General features: G+C 44.3%; 1 protein-coding gene across 1 annotated transcript in view; it reads left to right on the plus strand.

The window, feature by feature from the left end:
* The first annotated feature begins 12,682 nt into the window (after nt 1-12,682).
* Nucleotides 12,683-16,958, plus strand: part of LOC140203683 (uncharacterized) — a 39,729-nt gene continuing 35,453 nt past the window's right edge. The window contains exon 1 of the mRNA XM_072269730.1: nt 12,683-13,299. Within this exon, the coding sequence (XP_072125831.1) occupies nt 12,683-13,299 (617 nt within the window). The remainder of the gene's footprint in view (nt 13,300-16,958) is intronic.

Below are 16,958 nucleotides of genomic sequence, written 5' to 3' on the forward strand. Positions count from 1 at the left end.
AGATGTCAAGCAGGATAGTGGAATGTACCTCTTGTGAGATGGGAAGACAGGGAAACCTCCAGTGTCCCTGATGACTTTACCTACAAGTAGTACATCCATCTGCAGCTTCTAACGCTCCACATTAAAGAGTTGGAGCTGGAACTGAATGAACTCCGGATCATTTGACGGTTTAGGGGGTTATAGACAGGGCGTATAGAGAGGTAATTGTGCCCAAGGTGCAGGATATGGAAAACTGGGTGACAGTCAGGAGTGTGAAAGGGGTTAAGCAGACAGTACCTCTATGGCCATCCCACTCAACAACACTTTGGATATTGTTGGTGGGGTGGATGACCTAGCAGAGGAAAGCCAAAGTGGTCAGGTCTCCAGTACTGAGTCAGGCTCTGTGGTTCAGAAGGGAAGTGGGGAGAAGAGATGGGCTGTAGTGACTGAGGATTCATTAGTTAGGGGAGCAGAAAGGAGGTTTTGTGGACAAGAGCAAGATCCATGGAGGTATGTTGCCTCACAGGTGCCAGGGTCCAGAAATCTTGGATTGAGTCCTCAGCATTTTTAAGTGGCGGAGTGAACATCCAGAGGTTGTGCTCCATATAAGTGCCTATGACACAGGTAGGAAGAGGGACGAAGATATGCCATGTGAGTTAAGGAAATTAGGTGCTAAGTTAAAGGACAGGACCTGTAGGGTTGTGATCGCATGATTGCTACCCATGTCATGTGCTATTGAGGCCAGAAATAGGAAGATCATACAGTTTAACATTTAGGAATTGGTGTAGGAGAGAGGGCTTCAGATTTTTGGATCACTGGACTCTCTTCCAGGGAAAGAGAGAACTCTACAGAAGAGATGATTTGTACCCGAACAGGAGGATGACTAACATCCAAGAGGAAAGGTTTACTGCTGCTGCTGCACATGCATGAGTGGGTTTAAGTTGCAGGGAGATGAGAACAAGAGTGGCAGAACAGATGGTGGAATGGTTGTGGAGAAATGTGAGACATAAGATCTCAGACAAAGTCAGGAAGCAAAAGGTTGAGCATGGTAGGACTAATGTTCTGAGTTGCGTATATCTCAATGCAAGAAATATTGTAGGAAAGGCAGGTGAGCTCGGAGCATGGAATTATAATATTGTCACCATTAGTGAGACCTGGTTGTTTGGGGGGGAGGGGGAGGAACAGGACTGGCAGCTCAGTATTCCGGGGTTCTGTTTTTTTTTAAGACATGATAGAGCGGGATGGATTAAAGGGGGAGAGGTGGCTTTACTAGTCAGGACAAATGTCATGGCAGTGCACAGTCTGAAGCGACTGGAGAACTCTCCTTTTGAGGCTTTATGGGTAGAACTGAGGAACACAAAACATATCACTTTAATGGGGCTATATTATAGACCATCCAACAAACTGCAGGATTTAGAGGAACAAATTTGTGGAGAAATCATACACTGTTGCAAGAAGCATAAGGTAACTTTCCACATATTGACTGGGACTCCCATACTGTAAAGAACTAGATGAGATAGACTTTGTCAAATGTGTTCAGGAAAGTTTCAACAAGAGAGTACGAATGAGACAAGGCAGATGACAGAAGTTAGTGCAGAGGAACTAACGGTATCGGAAAGGATCTGGCAAGTGTAGATTGGGACAGGCTGTTTTCTGGCAAAGGTGTACTTAGTAAGTGAAATTTTGAGAGTACAGTTAATGTATCTTGCTGTCAGAATAAAGGGCAAGGATAACAGGATTAGGGAACCTTCGTTTTCGAGACGTGTTAAGGCCCTGGTTAAGGAAAAAAAGGTGTATAGCAGGTATAAGCGGAAGTTCTGGAAGGATTGTTGCTGGGTCCGTTGTTGTTTGTCATTCGTATGAATGATCTAGATGATAATGTAGTTAACTGGATCAGCAAGTTTGCAAATGACGCCAAAATTTGACTGTTGTGGACAGCGAGGAAGGCGATCAAAATTTGCATTGGAGCCTGAACCAAATGGACAAATGGGCTGAAAATGGCAGATGCAATTGAATCCAGACAAGTATGATGTTTTGCATTTTGCGGGACCAAGCAGGGTAGGTCTTACATAGTGAATGGTAGGGCATTGAGGAGTGTGGCAGAACAAAGGGATCTGGTAATACAAGTTTTCTCCTGCCATCTGAAGGTTAAGCGTTCCTGTGAGACGGTTCGTAAGCCGGAATGTCGTAAAGTGAAGAAGCAATTACCATTTATTTATATGGGAAAAATTGGTGAGCGTTCGCAGACCCAAAAATAACCTACCAAATCATGCCAAATAACACATAAAACCTAAAATAACAGTAACATATAGTAAAAGCAGGAATGATATGATAAATACACAGCCTATATAAAGTAGAAATACTTTTCTACAATGATTGCCGCACTGTCCACCGTAGCGAAAATCTCACGCAAGTGCTCTGGCAGAAACACTCTCCAGTAACCTTTAAGCAATGAAGTTGCCAAATCATACCAAATAACACATAAAAATACACAGCCTATATAAAGTAGAAATAATGTATGTACAGTGTAGTATCACTTACCGGAATCGGGAAGACAGTGCCGAGCACACTGATGATGGTGTGTTAGACTGAGTCGTCGGAGTTTGGGTGGTGCAGTGGCCCCCACCCTCCGGGCCGCTGACCGATACCGATCCGCAAAGCATGCGGGGGTACAGCGGTAGCCGGGACGCACACAGCACATCTTTAAGAAAAAAGCTGAAATAAACAAGCTAATTAATTACGTGCCAGGCAGCACCTGATTAATTAGCTTGTTTATTTCAGCTTTTTTTCTTAAAGATGTGCTGGGTGCGTACCAGCTTCCACTGTATTCTTCGCGACATGTATCTGCCCGCGGCCCGAAGGTTGGGGTGGTGGGACACTGGGGTATCATCTCATCATCGTCTATTTCCAACAGGGCAGGCAGGTCATCTTCTATGTCTGCCTGCCTTGATGTCAAAGGTCGAGGTTCGTCATCTGCTGTGGCTGATATGGAAGGCTTGAAAAACAACAGTATGCTTGACTGCTTAGCCTTGCGCATTTTTCTATCATACAGTTCTTTGTAAGCACTCAAACCATCCTGCAAATATGCCCTAAACCTACGTACCCTTTCAAAATTAAAGTTGTACTTTTCTGCAATCATTGCAGCGAAAATCTCACGCAGTTGCTACAAGTTCAGTTCCTGGGCGACTTCACTTTCAGTCCGTTCGCTACTGCATTCGGTTTCGATTGTTATCCTTTCCTCTTCCAATTGTATCAGCTCTTCATCTAACAGTTCTTGGTCATGGGATGCCAAAACCTCTTCAACATCATCGTCGTCAACTTCCACAAGCTAAACTCACTTTGTCCTTACTTCGTTTACCACAACTGAAACACTTAATTATGTCTAGTTTTACGCTAAGTGTAACATCCTTATGAGCTTTTTTAGGCTTTTCCGATACCTTAGAACTCACCTTGCTAACGGATGCTCAAAATAAATCGACATAAAGCACAGATACTCACAGGCACGTGTTTAAGCAATACTGGCTAGAATGCAGGTCCGGGGGAGGAGCTTGGCTCCTCAGGGTGCATGCTGCCTTTTTTAGTAACGGTGAAATCACTTGTTAGCGAAAACAGGTAACTAATGTAGGTCTTTTGTAACAGCGAGGTGTCGTAAAGCGAACATTCGAAAAGCGGGGGACACCTGTACAGGTCCATAATTCATTGAAAGTGGTGGCACAGATGGATAAGAGTCTTCAAGAAAGCTTTTGACAGATTGGCTTTCATAGATCAAAGTATTGAGTACAGGAATTGGTATGTTATGTTGTTGATGTTGGTGAGGCCTAGTTTGGAGTATTGTATGTAGGTTTGGTCACTTACCTACAGGTAAGATGTAGATAAGATTAAAACAGTACAGAGAAAATTTGTAAAGTTGTTGCCAGGACTGGAGGACCTGAGTTATAAAGAAGGATTAAATAGGTTAGAACTTTTTTCTCTAGAACAAAGAAGATTCAGGGGAGATTTGATAGAGGTATGCAAAATTATGAGGGGAGTAGATACGGTAGATACAAGCAGGCTTTTTCCACTGAGGTTGGGTAAGAGTACGAGATGTGAAAGGTGAAAGTTTAAGGGGAACATAAGGGGAAACTTCACTCAGAGGGTGGTGAGAGTGTGGAACGAGCTGCTATCGCAAGTGGTGGTGCAATTTCTATTTCAACATTTAAAATAAGTTTGTATGGGTACGTGGATCGGAGCAGGTGCAGGTGAATGGGATGAGGCAGTTCAAATGGTTCAGCAGAGACTAGTTGGACCAAAGGGGATGCTGCTGTGCTGTAGTTTGCTATGACAGTATAAAATGGTGGAATGGGGTTGTGGAGGGGGAGAAAAGACCAGCCATTATTGAATGGCGGAGCAGACTCGATGGACCAAATAGCCTAATTCTGCTCCTATGTCTTATGGTCTAAAAATTGGTGGACAAACTTAATAAGTATTTTGCATCATTTTTCAAAGTGGAAGAAAGTCAAAAAATTCAAGAGTGTCTTGGGGCAGATATGTGTGTTTGCTGTTACTAAAGAGAAGGTTCTTGGAAAGCTGAAATATCTGAAGGTAGATAAGTTACCTGGACCAGATGGACTACACCCCAGGGTTCTGAAAGAGGTTGCTGAAGAGATTGTAGAGGCAATAGTAGTCATCTTTCAAGAATCATGAGATTCTGGAATGTTTCTAGCGGACTGGAAAATTGGAAATGTCGTTCAACTCTTTAAGAAGGGAGGGAGGCATACGAAAGGAAATTACCAGCTAGTGGTTGGAAAAATTTTGAAGCTCATTATTAAGGATGAGATTATGGGGTACTTGGAGATTTAAAAAAAAGGCCAAAGTCAGCATAGGGGGAGAGCTTGCCTGACAAATCTGTTGGAATTCTTTGAGGAAATAACAGACAGGATAGGCAAAGGAGAGTTTGTGGATATTATTTACTTGTGTAAGGCTCGTTGCATCTCGTGGCATGATCTCAGGGGTGGCGCCTCCTCCCCGACCAAACTTTAGCGCTCTTGTTTGGGTGGATGCTGCATGTTGTGTCCCCTGTGTAACATCAGTACCCCGAAATAACATTCAGTCCACAATGTGCGGTTAAACGATTAAGATTTTATATTTAATTATGGGGTTAGTAGAGAAAAAAAGAAAAGGAAAACAAATAAAAGGCACCAATAATCTCATAAACATGTCCAGTGCACAAACGTTGGAGCTCACGAGTTCCCTTTCGCTGATCCTCCTTCACTAGTCGGCCCCTGGGCTCCCGCCCCGAGCCCAGGCCCAGCAGGTCCGGCCACTGTCTCCTCAAGCCACGTTTTCTCTCTTCATCCTCATCGCGTCTTCTCTCCGAAGCCCGTGCAAACTAACAGCTTTCACACAGACAGAAAGAATAACATCTATCCCAATTGGTTAGCAAATGAATACAAGTCCCGTTATCACTAATTATAACCCAAACGTGCTGCTACAGAGAACCACTGTCTCAGCAGTTAACAGTACAGAGAAGCCATTTTATTCACCTTAGCAGTAACATAAAAGAAGAAATCCTTACACTTGGATTTTCAGATGGCCTTTGACAAGGTGCCACACATGAGGCTGATAAACAAGATAAGATCCCAGGGTATTACAGGAAAGATACCAGCATGGATTGAAGATTAGCTGACTGGCAGGAGACAGAGTGGGAGTAAAGGGGGCCTTTTCTGGTTTGCTGCCTGTTGCTGCTGGTGTTCCGTAGGGGTGGTGTTGAGACCACTTCTTTTTATGTTATATGCCAGAGTTGATGGCTTTGTGGTCAAGTTTACAGACATACAAAAATAGGTGGAGACACAGGTGGCGCTGAGGGAGGATGGAGTCTGCAGAAGTCTAACAGTTTGTGTGCTACAGTTCCCAAGGAGACATTGGATTGCATAGAGGGAGCGAGATTTTAAAAGAAGCAGGCAGCGGCGGTTGCCACATTTTGTGTGCTACAGTTCCTGAGGAGACATTGGTTGGCACATAATTTGGCACTTGACAAGGTCCAATAAGATAAGTTAGGTTTAAGGGGACCTCCCATTGTGGGAGCAGCCATTGTGTAAATGGGCCAGTGTTAGAGTGGGGAGTTGAGGCTTTGGCAAGGAGAGGCGTAGGCCATAGGTAAACTTTTTAATTTATTTATTCATTCGCTCTTACTGCACATTTGGTGCAGTAGGGATGCTAGGCAGAATAGTGGACTCCTTCTCTTGCAGGATATAGGAAGTCAGGGAAACCTCCAGTGCCCGACGGCTACACCTGCAAGGTGCATCCAACTGCAGCTTCTGTTAAGGTGTTGGAACTGGAATGGAGATGAACTCCTGATCATTCAGGAGTCTGAAGGGTAGATAGACAGGACATAGAAAGGGGTAGTTACACACAAGGTACAGGGCACAGGAAACTGAGTGACTTTCAGGAGGGGTACTGGGAAAGGATGCCAGTGCAGAGTACTCCTGTGGCCATTTTCCTCAACAACAGGTATACTGCTTTGGATATTTTTGGGAGGATAGTATGTTACCTCCAGGGTGCCAGGAGCAGGGACAACTCAGATTGAGATCACAGCATTCTTAAGTGAGAGGGTGAGCAGGTGGAGATCAAGGTCCATGTTGGTACCAATGACATGGGTCGGAGGGGTGACAAGGTCCTGTAAAGGGAGTTCAGGAGGTTAGGTGCTAAGTTGAAAGACATGACCTCCAGGGTTATGACATCAGGATTGCTACCCATGCCACATGCTCGCGAGACCAGAAGGAGGATATTGTACTTTTAACATGTGTCTAAGGAGATGGTGCAGGAGGGAGGGCTTCAGAATTTTGGATCACTGGGCTCTCTTCCAGTGAAGGTGGAACCTGTACTTGAGGAACGGCTTACACCTGAACTGGTGGGGGACTAATATCCTGGTGGGAAAGTGTGTCAGCACTACACAGGAGAGAGGGTGTGAACTAGAGATGTAGGAGTATGGGAATCAGAGTGCCAGAACAGACAGTGGAATGGTTGTGGAGAAAGATGTTAAGACTACGTACAAAGTCAGAAAGCAAAAGATTGAGCATGGTTGGACTAATGTTCAGAGCTGCGTATATATCAATGTAAGGAATATTATAGGCTGCGTATATATCAATGTAAGGAATATTATAGGCTTGGGGCATGAATCAACTCATGGAATTATGTCATTGTAGTGATTAGTGAGACATGGTTGCAAGAGGGGCAGGACTGCCAGCTCTATGTTCCGGGGTTCCCTTGTTTTAAACATGATAGAGTGGGAGGAATTAATGGGGGGTGGCATTACTTGGGAAAATGTCATGGCAGTGGTCAGTCAGGACAGACTAGAGAGCTCATCTAGTGAGCCTTTATTGGTGGAACTGAGGAACAAGAATGGTATGTTCACATTAATGGGATTATACTGTTGTCCGCCAATGTGTCGTGGGATTTAGAGCAGCAAATTTGTAGACAGATCACAGACTATTTGTGATAGTAAGTGTTTTTAACTTTCCACATGTTGTCTGGGGCTCCCGTACTGTAAAAGAGCTGGATGGGAAAGAGTTTGTCAAATGTGTCCAGATAAATTTCCTTAATCGGTACACAGAAGTCCCAGCTAGAAAGAGTGCAATACTGGATCTCCTATTAGGGAATGAGACAGGGCAGGTGACAGAGGTTGATGTAGGGGAACACTTTGCATCTAGTGATTATAATGCATTAGTTTCAAGGTAATTATAAAAAAGGATTGGTCTTCTCGGGTTTACATTCTAAACTGTTGAAAGCTAATTTTGATAGTTTCAGAACAGATCTGGCAAGTGTCAATTGAAACAGTTTGCTTTCTGGCAAAGATGTACAGGTTTCCCCCCGCTGTCTGAAAGTAGAGTGTTTCTATGAAACCTTTCGTAAGCCGAAATGGCATAAAGTGAAGAAGCAATTACCATTAATTTATATGGGAAAAATTTTTGAGCATTCCCAGACCCGAAAAATAACCTACCAAATCATACCAAATAACACATAAAGCCTAAAATAACACTAACATATAGTAAAAGCAGGAATGATATGATAAATACACAGCCTTATACAGTCGAGCTTCACTAATCCGACTGCATGTAATCCGGTCTTCGATAATCCAGCACTGATTATACTTAATGTGATCCTTCTGTAATTCGGCATTTTCAGTAATCCGGCTCTCTTCAGGTCCCAATGGTGCCGGATTAGTGAAAGTCAATCTGTAATATAATAATAAGTATTCGGTTAAATCTGTCCTTCGATGCCTTGTGTCCCTTAGCCTGCTTTTCTTCTATCAAAATAAATGTCTTGCTCAGCAATTTTTTCCAATAAATTGCAGTTTCATCACAGTTAAGTGCTTGCTTATACGGATAACCACCTTCTGTAATTATTTTCTTCAGTTCTTCTGGGAACTTTTAAGCAGCTTCAGTATCAGTGGAAGCACTCTCTCCAGTAAACATTAAGCTATGAAGCTGCCCTCGCCTCAAAAAACGATCAAACCACCTATGACTACCTTTAAATTCCATTTTCGCAACACTTTCATTACCATTGTCCAGTGCTTTCTGTTTCAGCTTATTAAAAAGACTGACTGGTATAAGATAACTTAACGGAACACCATGCTTTGTACACCCATCAATCCACTCAAGCTATAGACTTTCCATTTTATCCATTATTGGATGCCAACTAAAAGAGACCACTACTAACAGAATCAATAGTAACATTGGCAGCTTTCACGATTCTTTCTCTATGCATGTAAATAGCACAAATGGTGGATACAGGCAAGTTCAACGCATGCACAATGTCTTTATTTCATTCAGCACGATGGAAACGCTTAATTACGTCCAGTTTTATGCTAAGCGTAACAAGCTCTCTTAGGCTTTTCTGATACCTTAGGACACATCTTGCTAACGACTGCGCAAAATAAATCGAGGTAAAGCACAGATGCTCACAGACAGAGTTCAAAGCTATGGCGGCTTGATGCAGAGAAGTTCCCAGGGAAGGAGGTTGGCAGCGCTGCTCAGGGTGCGCACTGCCTCTATAATGGCTCGCTGCAAAACAAACGCTGAACAGTATTTTCACTTTTCGCCTTTTTTCATAAAAGCGGAAATCCTCTTCAGATTTCTTTTGGTTAGCAAAAACAGGTACTAACGTGGGTCCTTCGTAAAAGTGAAGTGGTGTAAAGCGAACTTTCGTAAAGCGGGGGATACCTGTATTGGTAAGTGAAATTTTGAGAGCACAGAGTTCGTATGTTCCTGTCAGAGTTAAAAGGAAGGATAAGGGGTTCAGGGAATGAAAAAGGAGGTGCATTGCAGGTATAGGCAGATAACAACAAATGAGGTACTTAACTATAAGAAATGCAAAGGAACACCTAAGAAAGAAATCAGGAGGGCTAAAAGAAGGCATGGGGTTACTCCAGCAGACAAGGTGAAAGAGAATTTCAAGGGCTTCTGTAAATGTATTAGGAGCAGTAGGATAGAAAGGGACAAAATTGGTCCTGTGGAAGATCAAAACGGTAATCTATGCGTGGAGCCAAAAGAGATGGGGGAGATCTTAAGTGGATATTTTGCATCTCTATCTACTCAGGATAAGGACCCTGTGGGAGGCTAGTGCAGAAAACTGTAAGAGCCCTAGCAGAGATATTTTTAAAATCCTTAGCCATGGTGAGGTTGTGAAGGATTGGAGGATAGCTAATGTTACTGTATTCCATTGTTTAAGAAAGACTCTAAGAATAAGTCAGGGAATTAGAGGCCAATGAGCCTGACATCAGTAGTGGGAAAGTTGTTGGAAGGTATTCAAAGCGAGCAGATATGTAAGTGATTGGATAGACAGGGACTGATTATGAATAGTAAACATGGCTTTGTGTGTGGTGGGTCATGTCCAAACATCTTTAAAGTATTTTTCAAGGATGTTACCAGGAAATTTGATGAATGCAAGGCAGTGAGTGTCTACATGGATATGGCCTTTGATAAGATCCTATATGGGAGCTTGGTCAAGAAGGTTCAATCTCTTGGCATTCAAAATGAGGTAGTAAATTGGATTAGACATTGGCTTCACAGGGAAAGCCAGAGAGTGGAAGGAGATGGTTGCCTCTCTGACTGAAGGCCTGTGATTAGTTGTGTGCCACAGGGATTGGTACTGGGTCTATTATTGTTTGTCATCTGTATCAATGATCTAGATGATTATGTGGTAAATTGCCTGGGAAATTTGCAAATGGCACCGTGATTGGGGGAGTAGTGGACAGTGAGGAAGACTATCAAAGCTTGCAGTGGAATCTGGAATAGCAGGAAAAATGGGCTGAAAAATAGCAATGGGAACTTACAGACAAGTGTAAGGTGTACTTTCAGAGGATCAACCACAGTAGGTCTTACGGCACTGAAGATTGAGGTAGAACAGAGGGATCTGGGAATACAGATCCATAATTCCTTGAAAGTGGTGTCACAGGTTGATAGGGCTGTAGAGAAAAGTTTTGACAAGTTGGCCTTCATAAAGTACAGGAGAGGGATGTTTTCTTGAAATTTTATAAGATGTTGGTGATGGTTTAAGGCACACTGCACTTGGATTTTTGTGGGTAGTGTTGGAATCTTTATCTAAGAAAAGATCTACAGGCATTGGAGACGGCTCAGAAGAGGTTCATGAGAATCATTCTGGGAATGAAAGGGTTAAAGTATGTAGATGGTTTGATTGCTCTAGGCTTGCACTCTCCGGAGTTTAACAGATTGTCTGGGAATCTTAGAGTGGACGTGGAGAGTCCTATTGTGGGTCACATATGATGGCAGAATATAGCATTAATGGTAAGACTCTTGGCAGTGTGGAGGATTAGAGGATTCTTGGGGTCTGAGTCCATAAGACTCTCAAAGCTGCTACGCAGGTTGACTCTATGGTTAAGAAGGCATACGGTGCATTGGCCTTCATTAACCATGGGATTGAGTTTAAGAGCCGAGTGGTAATGTTGCAGCTATATAGGACCCTGGTCAGACCCCACATGGAGTACTGTGCTTAATTCTGGTGGCCTCACTACAGGAAAGATGTGGAAACCATAGAAAGTGTGCAGAGGAGATTTACAAGGATGTTGCCTGGATTGGGGAGCATGCCTTATGAGAATAGGCTGAGTGCACTCGGCCTTTTCTCTTTGGAGCAACGGATGATGAGAGGTGACCTTATAGAGGTGTTTAAGATGATGAGTGGCATTGATCATGTGGGTAGCCAGATGGTTTTTCCCAGGGCTGAAATGGCTAGCATGAGAGGGCATAGTTTTAAAGTGCTTGGAAGTAGGTACAAAGGAGATGTCAGGGGTAAGTTTTTACGCAGAAAGTGATGAGTGCGTGGAATGGGCTGCTGGTGGCAGCGATGGAGGTGGAAACGATAGGATGTTTTAAGAGACCCCTGGATAGGTACATGGAGCTTAGAAAAATAGAGGGCTATGGGTAAGCCTAGGTAGTTCTAAGGTAAGGACATGTCTGGCACAGCTTTGTGGACCGAAGGGCTTGTATTGTGCTGTAGGTTTTCTATGTTTCTATGTGGGAGGAGTCTAGTACCAGAAGGCTTAGACTCAAAATAGAGGGAATTTGGAGGAATCGCTTTAACCAGAGAGTGATGAGTCTGTGGAATTCATTGCTAAGTATTTTTAAAGCAGAGGTTGACGGGTTCTTAATTAGTCAGGGCGTCATATGTCATTGGGAAGAGGGCAGGGAAATGGGGTTGAGAGGGATGATAAATCAGCTGTAATGGAATAGTTCAATGGGCCAAATGTGTAAAAGTTACAACTATGGTGTCATGGTCAGCAAGCTACCATCTGACCAGGAGATTAAAGTGATCTGTTCTGAGTCACTGCCCTGTACTTACTGATGATTTTTGTAACTTTTTTGCAGGATTTTAAAGGTGGACGAGTTGTGAGTGCTTATCTCAGATGGAATATAACAAGAGGTCTGTAGGTCCACTCCACACTCCTGTACCAGAGTATCATTGAGCTTTGAATAAGAAAGGAGAATCACTGGTTTGTTTCACTTCAGACCCCAGCAGTGAGAGCTGCTGAAAGGCACTGACTGTGACACATTAGGGAGACAATGCACTGTCGTCAGCAATGGTGGGAGAATCCACTTGTGTGAGGCCATGAACCAAGTTTGCCGAGAAATGATGTAACTCCTTCATCTGTGAAGGAGCAGGCAGTGATCACTCCAGTGCAGGTTGGAAAAGGAACCCCCACTGCAACTAGAGACCGTGTGTGACATGTTGGGGGAGATGAGCTCACCTAATCTGTGGCAGGGAGCGTGTTTACCACTCCCTTGTCTTTGTACCAATGAAACATCCATTCTTTTGACTGGGAAAATATTTTAAATGATCCATTACCCTGAGAATATTCAAACCTTCTTTCCACCTGTTTCCAGTTGAGGAAAGTAATTCATTTGCTCGTCTCTTTCCTGACTGATCACTGAAGTCCCAAGGAAATATTGTCACCCTGCTTCAGGCGCATGAAGGGACTCACTCAGTTGTCGTTCTGATGAGACAGTGGCAAATTCGCACTGCGAAGAGGCCGTCCACCTCCTCTGCGTGCAGGAAAGGATTTGCTCGCTCATCCCACTTGGTGACACACCATTGAATTCATTCCAGAGACAGGCATTCTCCTGCTCTCATTGTGGGAGGGGGTGTTTCGGTCATCCAATCCACCGACACTTCTGTCTGTAGTAACGACTTCAAGTGACCTGACAACCTGATGAACGGCCAGCGAATACCTGCCAGGGAGAGGCAGTCCACCAGCTCTCACTGTGGGAAGGCTTTCAAGAATCCCATCAACCTGCAGAAGCACCAACGAGTCCACATCGGGAAAAACCCCTTCACCTGCTCTGAGTGCGGGAAAGGGTTTACTTGTCCATCCAGGCTTCTTGCACACCAACTAGTTCACACCGGGGAGAGGCCGTTCACCTGCTCTGAGTGTGGGAAGGGGTTCACTCTGTCATATGAGCTTTTGAGGCACCAACGAATTCACACCAGGGAGAGGCCATTCACCTGCTCAGAGTGCAGAAAAGGGTTCACTCGGTTGTCTGAGCTTCTGTTGCATGAACAAATTCACACTGGGGAGAGGCCGTTCACCTGCTCCGAGTGTGGGAAAGGGTTCACTCGGTTGTCTCAGCTTCTGACTCACCAACGAATTCTCACCGGGGAGAGGCCATTCACCTGCTCCGAATGTGGGAAGGGATTCACTCGGACATCTGTCCTTCTACTGCACCAACGAATTCACACCGGGGAGAGGCCACTTACCTGCTCCGAGTGTGGGAAAGGATTCATTCGATCATCTGACCTTCTGAGACACCAACGAAGTCACACCGGAGAGTGACCATTCACCTGCCCTGAATGTGGGAAGAACCTTGCTCAGTCATGTCACCTCTGGAGACACTGACAAATGTCTAAAGGGAAAGCTTAAATGTACAGCATGTTTCAGGGATATTGAAACAATGCAGCTGCTGAGACAGCAGTGAGTTCACAAGTGACTGCAGGAACTGATTCTGCAGTTATTGCTGCTGTTGATCACTTCCAGGTTTGGACCCTGTTACTGAGCACATTTGGGATTATTTCTCCTGATCCACAGACACGTTTGTATTCTGGATCAATTATAAATCAATCTGCCCTGTGTGAATAAATTGGGCTTGAGGAGGATGTGAAATGGCTCTGAGGGGATGCAGACAAGCTGAAGGGACGGGCAAGAGCACGGCAGTTGGAGTCAAATGTGGGAAAATGGGAGGTCATCAACCTCGGTGGGGAGGTCCCAATGTTGAAGGGATCACGGGATACCGGACAGCAGGAAAATGATGTCAGTGGTGACCATTTGGCAGTTTGGAGGGGTCGAATAGCTCTAACTGTGGCACAATGGTCTCAGAAAGCAGGGAGCACAGCCCACAGAGGATCCAGCAACACCTATAGAGGCAGAAGCTGTGTGTTGACGGTCTTGCTCCGTGATGCAGGATCTCAGAAGCTGCTTGACTTACTGAGCTCTTTCAGCATCCTGATTTGCGCTTCCACCTGGGAAAATGGGCCAAGGACTGGCATGTGAAGCTTAAGCCAAGTGCAAAGTGTTGCACTTTAGGAAGTTAAACCAGAACAGGACTTGCACAGTAAATGACTGTGCACTGGGGAACATTGGAGAACAGAGTGACCTGCATGTACAGAGTTCCCTGAAAGTAGCACTGGGCGTGGATGGGGTGGTGAATGTGTTTCACAGTCAGGAAATTGAGTGTACCAGTCAGCACACCACATTGCAACTGCAGAAATTATCGGTAGACCATACTTGGTACAGTTCTGGTCACCTAACAATAGGAAGGATACTACTAAGAAGTCAAAGCTGCAAAATAGAATGATACCAAGATAGTAAGGTTTGGGGTATAACGATAGACTAGATAGAACATAGAACACGACAACCCTTTGGTCCACGATGTGCTAACCTTTTAACCTACCCTAAAATTAATCCAATCCTTCCCTACTATATAGTCCTCCCATTTTTCTATCATCCATGTGCCCATCTAAGAGTGCCTATTTTAAATGCCCCTAATCTATCTGCATCTACCACCTCTGGTGGGGTGTTCCATACTCCCACACACCACACTTTAAAAAAAAACACTTTCTTCTGCTGAGATAGGTGAGATAGGAGTAAAGAAAAGATGTGAAACACACCCAACAATTCAGGAACAATTGCTTATCAGCCTATAGTTTCAATAGAACTTTAAACTCTGTTGTGAATGGTGGTGATCTTGCAAGTGAGGAATTCAAACAGACATCATTTATTAAAATTTAATCAATATCTAACTGATGAGCCAATTCTGTATTAAAACAACAGTTTTCTGTCCTGGCTTGAACAGATTGGTGGCGTGACAATGCTGTTCTCCTTGTACGCAAGTAAATTAAGTATGTTGAGTTGTAAATGTATGCGTGTTCTGGACCCAGTTATTTTAGTTATTTTACTTCATTACTGGTGACAACATTTACTTGGATGTTCCACTGCGATGGCTAACCTTTGGTTTTGTTATAGAAGAGAAAGGAATTCAGCCCGATAGCTGATCTGTCTTAAACTGAGTTTGTGCTGGAACACAAATTTCGTCCTGTGTGGAGTAGCAAGGTACGCCAACACCTTAGTTGTCAACATAGGAGAGCTGCGCATTATAGAATTGCCCTACTCCAGGTCGCGTCCTGCATGCAAGGGAGAAGTTGCTACACTATGGGTCAGGTCCCATACAAAGGTGACGTGTTCAGGGTCAGGTCTCGCATGAAGCACAGGAAAACTTGGTAAGTGTATGGTTAAAAAATATATAGGAATTCTGAAATGTGTGTGTCTATGTGCGTGTGTCAAAGGTGGAGGGAGGAGAAGGAGTACAAGGTAGTAGGTGATGGGTGAGACCGAGAGAGAGGCATGGGTGAGACCGAGAGAGAGGCATGGGTGAGACCGAGAGAGAGGCATGGGTGAGACCGAGAGACAGGCATGGGTGAAGTAAAGAACTGGGAAGTTGATTGGTGAAAGAGATAAAGAGCTGGAGAAAGTGGAATCTGATGGGAGTGGTCAGAACGCCATGGAAGAAAGGGAAGGGGGAGGAACACCAGAGGGGGTTGATGGGCAGGTAAGGAGAGGAAATGGAAATGGTGAAAGAAAAGGGAGGGCCCTTGTTCAGGAAATCAATGTTCCTCCCTTTCCTCTCCTCTCCTCTCCTCTCCTCCCCTCCCCCTCCCCCTCCCCCTCCCCCTTCCCCCTCCCCCTCCCCCCTCCCCCTTCCCCCCTCCCCCCTCCCCCCTCCCCCCTCCCCCCTCCCCCTCCCCCTCCCCCTCCCCCCTCCCCCTCCCCCTCCCCCCTCCCCCTTCCCCCTCCCCCTCCCCTTCCCCCTCCCCCTCCCCTTCCCCCTCCCCCTCCCCCTCCCCCTCCCCCTCCCCCTCCCCCTCCCCTCCCCTCTCCTCTCCTCTCTCCTCCCCCCCCTCTCTTTTGTTAAATGTCACTGTAAATAATTTGCAACCTAGGTTAAAGGAAAACATATATTGTTAATTGTGTGAGATAAGAAGAGTTAAGTTAAATTGCAACTGTTTTGTACTATTGCCAAACAGCATCAAGGGATTAAAGGTGTTAAAGGAAAATGAGGACAATATTTGTGTGAGGCTTCCTGGGCTGCTCTGCCTCTGAGTAATATGTATATTGTTTTAGAAGTATTGTGGTTGCTGTCTTATAAAATCTGAATGTTGTTTTTTATGTTTAGCTTTATTATATTTATATGTAATACATTGGTTTAAGACCATGCTTTATTTTATTAATACAGTTATGTTGTTGGAAATTTTATTTTCTGCAGATTTTCTCAAAATGCAACAAGTGTTCCTTTAATTACATTATACAATTGGGTATTTCATTTTTTTGCTGTATAAAATAAAAATTCAGTTAATTGCTAAGTTAAACTTGTTGAATTATGCATTAGGATTTGTCTTGGGAACATTCTAGAGAAAGCGCAGAAAGAGAACTGGGAGCCATTTTTCTAAATGTATAATTTTATAGTTCTTTGATTCACATCAACATGGAACTGGGATGGTGGACACGGTAGGGTAAAATAAAACATGGGGATGTCCAGAGAGGTTTTTTTTTAAATTTGCAGACAGCCTGACCACCGGGCTTGAAGGTACCCTTGGACCAAGGCAACTTTGTTATCGCTTTCCTTCTCCACTGCCACCAGCACTACCGTTCCTTTCAAATTACTGTTTCCTGAACTGTACGTAAGTACTTGTATGATTTTAATACTACACGTTGTAAAATGCCACATGGTGTATGTAAGCCCGCATGTAATTTTTCTTTGACGGCTTTTCCTCCCAGTTAGATACTGAGAAAAATCTTACTGCAAAATCCTAGTGGAAATGTGTGTGTACCTCATGTCACAGTTGAGGAGGCACAGCTACCTTCCCTCCTGCTCCACTCAAGTAGCTGAACTTTTAACAAAACCTGCATCCTTGCAGCCAGTGTTGCTCTAAATAAT

This window comes from Mobula birostris, chromosome 10 (assembly GCF_030028105.1).
Source record: "Mobula birostris isolate sMobBir1 chromosome 10, sMobBir1.hap1, whole genome shotgun sequence".
In the NCBI taxonomy this organism is placed as follows: Eukaryota; Metazoa; Chordata; class Chondrichthyes; order Myliobatiformes; family Myliobatidae; genus Mobula; species Mobula birostris.